The 12,350-nt window shown below is 33.0% G+C and overlaps 1 protein-coding gene across 1 annotated transcript in view; it reads left to right on the top strand.

Annotated features, from left to right (window-relative positions):
- The window catches only part of LOC139513416 (uncharacterized), a 93,324-nt gene that overhangs the window by 31,261 nt on the left and 49,713 nt on the right, over positions 1 to 12,350 (top strand). The window contains exons 12-18 of the mRNA XM_071301861.1: positions 96 to 359; positions 2,315 to 3,312; positions 3,496 to 3,670; positions 4,632 to 4,736; positions 5,389 to 5,579; positions 6,524 to 6,682; positions 7,573 to 11,423. Coding sequence (XP_071157962.1) covers positions 96 to 359; positions 2,315 to 3,312; positions 3,496 to 3,670; positions 4,632 to 4,736; positions 5,389 to 5,579; positions 6,524 to 6,682; positions 7,573 to 11,423 — 5,743 coding nt within the window. The remainder of the gene's footprint in view (positions 1 to 95; positions 360 to 2,314; positions 3,313 to 3,495; positions 3,671 to 4,631; positions 4,737 to 5,388; positions 5,580 to 6,523; positions 6,683 to 7,572; positions 11,424 to 12,350) is intronic.

Below are 12,350 nucleotides of genomic sequence, written 5' to 3'. Positions count from 1 at the left end.
ACGATGCTCTTTAGAGAACTTTGACAAAATGTGACCTGTTGTAAAAGTAAAATTAGGTTGATACTTACATTCCTGTAATATTTATTGCCTTCTAGATACAACTCCACCGGATATTGTTATCAACGATAAACCACATTACATAAGCAAACAGCGACAGTTCACATTCATCTTAAGCTGCAATGAAAACTGTAGTACCTTCTGCAGTCTTTACGAAGAAGGGAGCCTTCCAACGTATGTCATCTGTAACTTATCCAACACTATGTTTAGTTTGAAAGATAACACCACTTATGTTTTTCTTGTGAAAGCTGTCGACGCTGTTGGAAATGAAGGCAATAGCACACTTTACAGATTTAAGACAGGTATTGGTTTGTCATAATAGTTTTTTTAATACGAAGCCGTGTCTCAGATTATATATACACTAAATAAAGACAACAGTAGTATACCGCCGTTCGAAATTCATAAATCGATTGAGAAAAAAAAACAAATCCGGGTTACAAACTAAAACTGAAGGAAACCCATCAAATATAAGAGGAGAACTACGACACAACAGAAACACAACATTAAAATGTAAAACACACAGAAACAAACTATGATATAACAATGGCCATTATCCTGACTTGGTACAGGACATTTTAAGAAGAAATGGTGGATTGAACCTGGTTTTGTGGCATGCCAAACCTCCCACTTTTAGGGCAATGTTAAATATAAACCTGCTCTTATCCTAAATGTAGAAGCCACATGGGAGATAATTTATGTTTTAGTATTTCGAATTCTTGAAAAAACAGCTTTTCGTGCAAAGATGAATCAGTAAGTTTAACTTCTATAAAGGTTATGGAATTTTTATTTTTATAGTAAAAAATGTTATATAATAAATTAAATTGATATACTGTCAGTACTTTTAAATGGTCTTGAATATAATCATACATCATTAATAGATTATAAAACTGCAAAAGCATGATTGCTCTAATGCTTAGCCTATTTATACTTTACCCGACCAGTTAATGATTATTTCTAGAATCAAGGTGTTTTCGTTTTATCTCAGTTCATCCTTGGTAAAAATTCAATGATGACTTCAAGCTTTCCTGCTTTCCTGTGAAAAAAAATTGTGACGTAAAAAAAAACCGTTTTCAGATCATAGGAAAAATAAAGGCAACCGTAGTATATCGCTGTTCAAAACTCATAAATCCATGGACAAAAAACAAAATCGGGGTAACAAACTAAAACCGAGGGAAACGCATTAAATATAAGAGGAGAACAACGACACAACACTAAAATGTAACACACACAGAAACGGACAAATCATCAGACAAACTCCCACGAGAATAACAAATATAACATCAAAACCAAATACATGAATTTGGGATAGACAAGTACAGTAACACGTCTTATCGCAATGTCAAATTACACTCAAAAATAAGAGAAAACAAATGACGCAACGTTAAAATGTAACACACACAGAAACGAACAATAATATAACAATGGCCATATTCCTGACTTGGTACAGGACATTTTTAAAGGAAAAAATGGTGGGTTGAACCTGGTTTTGTGGCATGCCAAACCTCGCACTTTAATGGCTATGTTAATTATGTGAAAAGAGAGATAGAGTTAGCCTTATGAACTTACAGAAACATATTTCACCGTCGAATCTCGGGATATACGATATTCGTCTTCTCTAGACAATTATATTTCAAACATTTATACGCTTGACAAACTTTGTGCTATGAGTTTGAATTTTGAATTGTCTCCAGTCAAATCCGTATTTATATACTGATTTTTGTTTCATGAACCTATGAATTCAAACCAAGGACATATCATAATGTCTGCTTAATCGAACAAAAGATCTATCACTATATTTTTGTTACAATTGAATCTTTTGAATTTTTGCTGCAAAAATCTAAAGATCTGTTACAGTATCTACAATCTAATTAATATTATTCTTGCAAAACTATAAATCATTCGCGATCGACTCCTCTGACTTTACACAAGTATTGAGTATTTTAAATTTAAAGATCGATTAAAGAACGAGTTCATCACTGTTTAAGCAAAAAAATGATAAGGAAAGAATGAAATCATTCCGATTCAGAAAACAATTACCTGAAATTTACATCATCAAAATGATATCTGAATTCACAAAACATTTGCAATGCTTGGAAGATGTTATTAACAAACAATGGAATTTTTGTAGACAAAGGTTCTATTCCTGGTATTTATGATGAGTTTATTTAAGAATAGAAACATAATAAATTATTCTAAGAAACCTTTTATTGACCAAGTCTTAGACTTATATATCATTTTACGATTGTATATTAAATAGATTACATCCCACCTTCGATGACTACGATCGTAAATAAGACACTCACATGTGGCGCAGATTTTAACCCAAACATAACTGGCATCCCAATTGTAACAGACAATAATCCTGATGGAACGAACATTCTTTATACAGACAGTGTAGGAAACAACTGTGGAATTCAAAGAGTTTGGACTGCAACTGATGCTGCAGGGAATGAAGCTACACAAACACAAGTAATCTCATTTGAATCTCCGACACCAATAAGGTTATTGTTTGCAAGAGAGGCATTGGTTCCTTGCGGAGATATTGATGATTTTACAAAGAGCATGCAAGAATATATTTCAAATAATATAAACCACCCTTGCGGAATACCTTTCAAAAGAATTTACTTTACAGATTCAAACATTAACAAATGTGGTATCACAATTATACGAACATGGCACATTGAAGATAGTTGTGGAAGCACAGCAAATGGCACACAGCAAATTAAAATTTTACAACTGGAAGTACCAGTGACGCCTAAAAATGGTCAAATGAATGTAGAATTACAGTCCACATTACGATGGCCAGCTTATCCAAACGCTATCAAATATGAAATATATCTGTGGCTGTATGGACAAGAAAAACCAGAACAACCAGCTATTACCATACAATCGCGTACATATTGGAGAACGTCAAGATTAACGTCCAATACAAAATATTCATGGAAGGTGGAAATTGATATTGGAGAGAATGATACTATTCCTGGGCCAAAATGGTCATTTGAAACGAGAAAAATTCCAGATTTGACAATTGAACGTGTCACAGTTCCAACAGTTGCATTCTCAGGACAATCATTTGTTGTTCAATGGTCAGTGCGTAACACTGGCACTGGGATAACAGAGACTTCCAGTTGGTATGACCGAGTGTATTTTTCTTTTACTGACAGTTTTGAAGACGCAAAAAGATTCAGAAGTCCAACATATGTTTGGCAAAGGAATATTTTGTTCCCAGAAGATGGATACACATCTCAAGCAAAGGTATTTACAAATAGATAAATATATAATTATTTGAGCATTGATGAATATCCTGCGAACTCTAACAATAATGCAACAATAAATGTTCCCTCTATCTTGGTATGCAATTTGGTCTTCCAAAGATAATATTTTGATTTGATATGCATCTTTCCACGACTATGTGAAATAAATGTCTATTAAATTTAGGTGGATTTGCATGAGAGCGACATGGGGTTATTTTGGGTATTTGTTGAGACCGGATATCAAGACTACAATACAACAAACAATGTACGTGCCAGTGACCATCGTGTAGATGTTAAGTTAACTCCACCGCCGGATTTACAGATTGATTCAATAATAGTTCAAGATGTTACCTTCTCAGGTATGTATTCTTTATATCGGATACTTCACTAGATTTCACATGTTCAAGACTAACTTTTATACTATCAATATGTGACTTGCACTACAAATTTATTTCTCTTAGAAAAATAAACCACTAGAAGTGTTTAAGGCATACGTTAATTGTGAATCATGTCCTTTATTTATAAATACTTGACCTCAGATTAGTTATCATTATCAATCTGATGTAGTTGTAGCCTGTTATTTATTTCTCGCATGAAGATATATTTTTCGTATCACATTGATTGAGTTAATTTGGATGGCCTATCCTTGCAATGGGAGACAAAATTGTGGCATTGCCATATGCGTTTCGTTTGATGACTTGTTTGTCGTGCCTTTATAAAATAATGGCCTTTCGGAGCATGTCATTGTGAACGTAACAAGGCAAATTAGAACAAGTAAATCGACGTTTTATTTACTACTCACCATTGCACATTGTTTTCTGAACATCAGAAAGAAGGAAAACTTATGAATACAACGATTTTATTCAATTTGTTAACTTTAAAATTGAGAAAGGAAATGGTGAATATGTCAAAGCGACAACCACCCGACCATAGAGCAAACAACAGCCGAAGGCAACCAATGGGTCTACAATGTAGCGAGAATTCCTGCACCCGTAGGTAAATGTAAATATACATTAAATATAGTGTCAGGCTGTGATCTTGTTTTTTTCAAATTATTCGATCGGGTTTTTTCGAGAAAAAAAGATATAATCCGTTGACTTCAAGTCATTCTGGTGAGACGTAAATGTGATTATACCAAATATACATGATCAAACAACGCAGGTAAGTAATTGGGAAAAAAAAAAGATATTGTCAACCCTCCGTTATTTTGTTTCAAAAACGTTCTATTTATATAAAAAGACTTATTTTTAATTACTACTGGTTTTTCGTATTACATTATGTGACATTTGATATATATTGTTTCATATATTTGATTGATAGGGTCTTCTTTACCTGTTATTTACAATGTTCGTAACCATGGAGACGGCGCTACCACTAGTGATGCCTGGAAAGATGATATTTACTGGTCTGAGGATGATAATTTAGGTACTTTCCAGCTCTATTTTGAAGATTTATATATTTATTTCAATAAAGTTTAATTTTTATTTTGAAAATGTGGATATGAAATGTATAAAGGACTACAAAAAGCATATATTTAACATGTAATTGGCATCATAAAAACACCATATGTTTGGTATGATATTACATCAGCACATAAAGTACTTTCTGCTCTTTTTCAGTAACTGCGATCATTATTTGATGCGATATACTATTGTTTTACCATTTGCGTATACTTGTGTTAATGTTACCTATCATATCGTTATTCTATGGTCAAGTGCCTTTCCTTACTGATTGTTAAGGGATCTTTGCATGTTTCTTTTGTTAGTCAACTGATCTTCCTTATTGAGGTTTATGATGGAGATATAATAAGACTTAAAAAAATTAATTTAATTTCCCATCTTTTGTACATTTTCTGAATTCAGTAATCGAAACATACGGAAATTGTACCAATTCATTCAAATGTTATATACAAATTCTGTTAAGTCGAGCAAGTTTATAATATTCCACCCTTTTTTATTTAACTATGTCTTTAATGGAACAGAAAAACCGAATGCGCTGACAAAAGAAATCAAGGGATAGATATAATTGTGTGTTTTATCCATATCGGTTAACAAAATAACAAGTCATATATTCTCAGATTGGCAAGATATTCTCCTGATCAGACACTACAGGTTAGGCAAGTTGGTCCCAGATGAAAGCTATACAGTGCATTTAGCAGTCCTTGTTCCCAGAAATATACATGGAAATTACACTATCATTGTTCACTCTGATAGTGGCAATGATGTATACGAACATGGGATGGATGAAAACAACAGGAGGGTTTCAAAGGTAATGTTATTTATTCATATTATCATATCTGTTACTAAGGCTTTTCCATTTCAGGAATAGATTACCTTAGCTGTATTTGCCAAAATGTTTTGGTCCTCAATGCTCTTCAACTTCGTACTTTATTTGGCTTTTTAACCTTTTTGGATTCGAGCATCACTGATGAGTCTTTTAAAGACGAAACGCGCGTCTGGCGTAAATACAAATTTAATTCTAGTATCTATGATGAGTTTATTATTTACTTGTGCATTTTCAAAATTCAATAATTCTTATCTTATATTTCAGATTTGACATTTTGTAACTCTTTGCATCTGTCATCGTTTTGGAAATCACTTTATCTGCTATCATGTAGTAAATAACATGCTTTTCGTCACTTTTGATATATTTGATGGATAAACTGTCGTGGAGCAATGTTGCAATTTTACTCATATGATACGTGCCGAAAATGAGGCTTTACACAATGATAATCCACTGTGAACAAATGTGGCCAGCTGAGAAGACTGGTCAAAGGACTACGACTTAAGAAAACGTAAAAATGACAAAAAAGATAATATAAAAGCATAGTTAAATGTCTTCCTAAATGTGTTCATGTTCACATCCTTTACTTTGCTTCGTTCGTTGACTTTCATGAAATTCCTATTTCATCATAACTGGGACTTTAAATATCAGTTGATTCTTTCATTCTCTGTCCAGAAAATTATTGCACGGTATCTTAACAAAAATCAATAAGATATACGTAGTATTTACGCTTCTTTGGTTGCATACTGCATCACAAAGATGCAGTATTACCAATTTTTATTCAGTTGCATTCACTTTATCACTGTCTTATAGTCATATAAAGACAGACAGACATTAGCTTTTCGACTATAAAAAGGAAGTACATTTGAACATGTTTTTTTCTCTACTATGTTTAACTTACATGCTAATTCATTGTATTTTTTTATCAGATACTTGATGTTACACTGACTCCTCCACCAGACCTTACAATAAGAGAAATATTTACTGAAAAGACGTTCTATGTCACCGGTGATGCCATGGTTATAACATGGACTGTTATTAATGATGGTTACAGATCACCATATGCCTTTTATTGGATTGATAGTATAGTAAGATATTTTTTTTTTATATTAGCATTGTTTATATATCACAGAAACTAATGTGTGTATCAAATAACTACATTGGTACTTTAATGTTGTTCTTTATTAACATCCGATCAACAATCGTGTAATGTAATAAGAGAAGCCATGCTTCAAAAAGAGGGATCATATAAACTATTTATTTTGTAAGTCACTGTTTCAAATAATACATGTGAAGTAATATAAATACGCCACTCTATCATGCTGTACACTTAAACAGTTGAATTGAAGTGAATTGAAATAAGACCTGATCTTATTTTGAAACAATTATAACCTTTGTATTCAGGGCCTAGTCACTGTCAAGTATTATATATCTGTATGAAATTACGTCATATTTTTTTGACTTTGCAATTTTGAATATTATGTCTATTTGTAAGTAAGTATTTGAGTTTTAAAAGAATTAGTTCGTATATGTTTATACTATTGGTACACATATTGAAAATCATGTTGAAATCATGTTGCGATCATATATTTCACGCATTTTAATATCTTATTAATATGCAATACATTATTTTTACACTTGCCCAAAAAATGGATACAACCTTGACCAAGGGTCAAATGTAGTATGTCAGGAAAAAAAACCAAAACACTTAAAAAAATAATATTAAAAAAATATCATTGCAAACTTCAGGTTAACTAGAGATGTAGATAAAATATGAAATTCAAATTTATTTGAAGGGCTAACGGTTATTTTTTTTTTTGAAGGTATAAACAATATTTTGGTCATAATTAAACATCATATTTTTGATAAAGATTTCATACCCATGATACTATGCAACTGCAATATCTGAGTCTAGTTTTTCTTTTAAAATTATTGTAACATAACAGTAAACTAACGAATAATTGATCCTAATTTACAGAAATTGATTTCATTGGAACAACCTGGTGGATCCTATATTATAGGTCAACAATCATATAGTTCAAAACTGGACCCAACAATGTCATACAGTCATTCAATCACTTATCATATTCCCGCAAATGTCCAATCTGGTACTTACAACATCAGCGTTATCACAGATTACTATAACCAAGTTTTTGAATTTCAAAATGAGGACAATAATATTCTAAATAAAGAGATTGAAATACAAAAAGCTTTACCAGATTTGTTCGTGACCAACATTACCGTTGAAGTACAGTCAAATGTGACATTCAACCCAATAAGCGTTTCGTGGACAGCTGAAAACAAAGGCGAGGGAAAAACACTAATTTCAAGATGGATTGATAAACTTATTGCTGTTGTTCACTCCAATAATAAATCAGAATACACATTAGGACAATTCTACAGTGGGGATGACCACATATTAAAACCCAATCAGAGTTATATTATACAAAATGAATTGGTGCTACCACCACATGTGTATGGCGATGTGGTTTTTCGTGTCCACATTGATTACTTAGGTCAAACTGCTGATGGCAATAGGAATAACAATAAGGAAATGACACACATGTTTGATATACCTCTCAAATCGCCTGATTTGTATATACACAAATTCAAAGTCATATCTGACGAAGTATATAGCGGTGGCCAACTTGAATTGGAGTGTTCAGTAGGTAACCTAGGTGTTACCATTCAATCGAATCAAAGGTGGTACCAAAAAATTATTGTATCCTCTACTAGCTCACAGGATACAGACATTGTTTCAGAAAAATCAGTACAATTAGGACCTTTACATACAGAGCAGATCTCTCGTACAACTACCTTACTTCAAATTCCGAAATTACTCCATGGTGATGTATACCTGCATTGTATTGTAGAAACAAAATATGATTTGTTTGAAGGCCGAGAGCCTTCGAGAATAGAAAATAATCACAAAATTATTACTCTTTTTGTTAACAGACCGCCATCGCCTGATCTGCTAATTGACTTTTTGAAAGTTTCGTTGAAGAATTCGTCATCAAGTCAATCATTAGTTTCCGTTACCTGGTCAGTACATAATAAAGGAAATTCTATGCCTTTCCGGTCTAATTGGTTAGACGCAGTTGGAATATCACGTCAAAATCATGTACAAATATCAGATATAGCTAGACATATTGAAATACTATATAATTTTGAAATAGTTTATGGACTTGAATCATCTGCATCCTACTCGATGTCGAAAACAGTTGTTATTCCAAAACAGTATGTTGGAACATACTACTTATATGTTATCACGGACTATGCAGATACCATATTTGAATTTAATGAAGAGGATAACAATATAGCGGCGAGCAAACTAATCGTTATACCTCCGATACCAATGTCTCAACTTAATGTATCTTTCCTTTTCAATGAAACCATGATAACACCTGGAAGTAGCATAAGTACTTCTTTTCTTACAGAAAATACTGGATCAGCCCGTTCACGTTTGACATCGTGGGAAGATCTCGTTTACATGTCTCCAAAACAGAATGCACCAAAAGAAATTTTACTCGATTCAGGATATTTACTTTCAACAACACTTCACGTTGGAGCTTTAGACCCTGGAGAAACTTATTTGACAAACGTCACACTTATTATTCCCAATGATATTAACAGTCAAATATTCTTTTACGTTATGTCTTTTGATGCTGATGAGACAGGATTGTCTGTTGATTTAAGTTCTCAAGCCACTTCCCTGTATTTTCACAAGAAAGCAATATCTGTTGACCACAATAGGCTCCCGAATATGATTGTTTCTGCAATTGAAAGTATCGGACCCCAAAAAGGTGGTCAACCGCTTTTAATTAGTTATAACTTTACAAACAATGGAGTTATTCCATCTTCAAGAGTATTTTACAACAGTTTTTATCTTAGTGACGATTATCTCAGAGATGCATTTGATCTTAAACTGATAACCAGCTATTATTCCAAATCAATAGAAGTGAATGAAACAACAAATGATACAGTTTCAGTATTTCTACCATATGATTTAGAGAGCAGAAATTATTTCATAATTATTGAAGTTGACAGTGGAAATGCTGTATACGAGTTTGATGAGCTAGATAATGAATTTGTTATTTCGATGTCAATAGAGCAAACACTGAGCACTGACGTTGCTGTAGTGGACGTTAAAACAGCTGAAATGGTTTCATATGGGGATAATTTAGAAGTTCACTGGAAACTTCGTAATAATGGAAGTATAAGTGCACAGGGTTATGCATGCGATTCGGTTTTTCTCTCTGCAGACAGAAAATGGGATATTGAAGACAAGCAGATAGGACAAACTACATGTAGATTTGTTACATTACAACCCTATGATCATCTAAGTTCAACTACAGATGTAAGTAATTCTCTAAGTGGAAAAATACCGGAAATGTCCGAAGCTTCATATGTGGCAATGGTAAAATCTAGATCCAATATACTGGACGGGTATTTGGAGAATAATGTCGGGTTCAGCTATAATGCAACAAATATTAAAGTAACGCATTTATATCTCAACACTGTACATGACATAAGCATTGGTACAGATAATGCGAAGTTATTCCTTTTACCAAATATTTCATCAGAAGAAACAATAGTTATAAGGTCTGAATGTAAAAACATCGACACCTTTTTTGAGATAAAAGTAAAATATGGAAAAGAGGCAACAGATGTTGATTTTGATTATATTTCTGATGACCCATTTAAATCCAACCAAACAATTACTATACCTATGACTAAATTTGGAAACTATTATATACTAGTAACTACTACAAACTCAGATGATCATGTTTCATCAGTAGATGTTAATATTTTTGTGAAACTTGCTAGATTTGAGATAATTAGTGTATTTCCAACTCGAGCCATTCCGCTTGGTAATGCCACATTAAGAATTGAAGGAACGCTGTTCCCAGAGGAGTTAGATATGAAGCTATTCAGTACAACGTTTGGAGAATTGAAACCGCTCAAGATATTTCGATTTTCATCGACACTTTTGTATGCTACATTTGATTTCCGTTTAACGATTCGAGGTCAGAGGTTTTCGATAATTCTGACCAACTCATTGATTGGAAACACAACAATATTAGAAGATGCATTAGAAATTAGTACTGGGGAAGTTGGTAAAGTATCTACTCAAATAGACATGCCAAATGCACTTCTTCCAGGTCAACGTGGTGTAATGTATCTATATATCAAAAACATTGGCGATACGGATATCGTTTCACCACTTATATTTATTCAAACGAATGGAATTGCTCATTTAAATTTCGAAAGTGACTCTGAAGAAGTGCAGTTCTGGGAGCAAAACATCTTAATTGCTAGCTCTAAAAATACACCAGGAGGTGTTTTACCTCCTGGCGCTTCATATAGATTCGTGTTCAATGTCAAACAAATAGACAATTCGAAAATCGGGAAAAGTAAGATAAGTGTAAGCTTAATTAAACCATTGAAAGAGACGAATCATGTATATTTCTCTACCAAAGATCAACTGCGAACTAGCGATATAAACGACGAGGCATGGGATCGAATATGGGACAATTTTATTCAGTTGATAGGTACAAGCTGGTATTCCCTTAACTGGAAGGTATCTGAAATAATGAATCAATTAAGTCTCGCTGGACGTAATGTTAATCAGCTATCAGATATAGTTGTAATGTTACTAGACATGGCTGATGGACATAATGAGGACACAATACTGACTCAAGAAAATGACATTATAGTGAGAAGACAGTCAAGAAATCTTGTTTTAGATTTCACGAGATTCTTTTCATCAAAAGTATTTTCTAGATATCACAAAAGCGTGATGGGAAAGGGATGGCTGCTTCCATATTGGTATGTACGAAAACACACACATTTTAATTTTGAAAAAAATAAATTGTTTACGTAATTAACCCATGAAGGAATTTCAATAAATACAGACTAAATTTTTTTTATATAAAGACAGTTTCAAACGTATTAGTAATGTAAGGCATCGAGATGAATTTCATTTCTTAAATTAATGCAGAAGTGGTTTTCAAACTGACTAATTCCAATTATAATTTTTAGCAAATCTAGCTTAGAAACCAAACAAAATGAGGAAATCGTATGAACTCCAAAAGGATCGACACTGAGAGACTCGACACGTAATAGTCTTCTACTACACATACATCACCCGCCTTGCAAATCGAGACATGTATGTGTCTGTACAAGTCGAGAGCCTGTAATTCATTGTTGCTGTGTTTCATATTTGTTGTTTTTTCATATTTTTGTACATTAATAAGGCTGTTTGTTTTCTTGTTTGAATTGTTTGACATTTATGATTTTGGGGCCTTTTATAGCTGACTATGTGGTATGGACTTTGCTCATTGTTGAATGCCTTATGGTGATAACATTTCAGAATAAATGACAATTCTGGCTTTAGGGATAAAATATTCCGAAAACATTCCTCGCTAGTGCATATCGTAACGATTAACAAATTCGTGATGGAAACCGTAAAACTGATGATGTTTCGATATTAATCGTTCTTACTCATAATTCTGTTTGTAAAGTTTTTTTTATTTTAAGACGTACATGCCTGTTATTGTGTCGATTCAAGTCGTTTTTACTCTTAGTTATATGTTAAAGGAGATTTCGTATAAGGAGTATATCCCGCTAAAGAAGTTGGTAGATATAGGGTTAGAAGCCAATCGTTCAAAAGTAAATCACAAAAACACCGAACTCTGTGGAAAATTCAAAACGGAAATTTGAGAATGACAAAATAAAAAGCACAAATACATCAGC

The sequence above is a fragment of the Mytilus edulis genome, chromosome 2 (genome assembly GCF_963676685.1).
Source record: "Mytilus edulis chromosome 2, xbMytEdul2.2, whole genome shotgun sequence".
Taxonomy (NCBI): Eukaryota; Metazoa; Mollusca; class Bivalvia; order Mytilida; family Mytilidae; genus Mytilus; species Mytilus edulis.
This window is presented reverse-complemented; position numbering and strand designations above follow the sequence as displayed.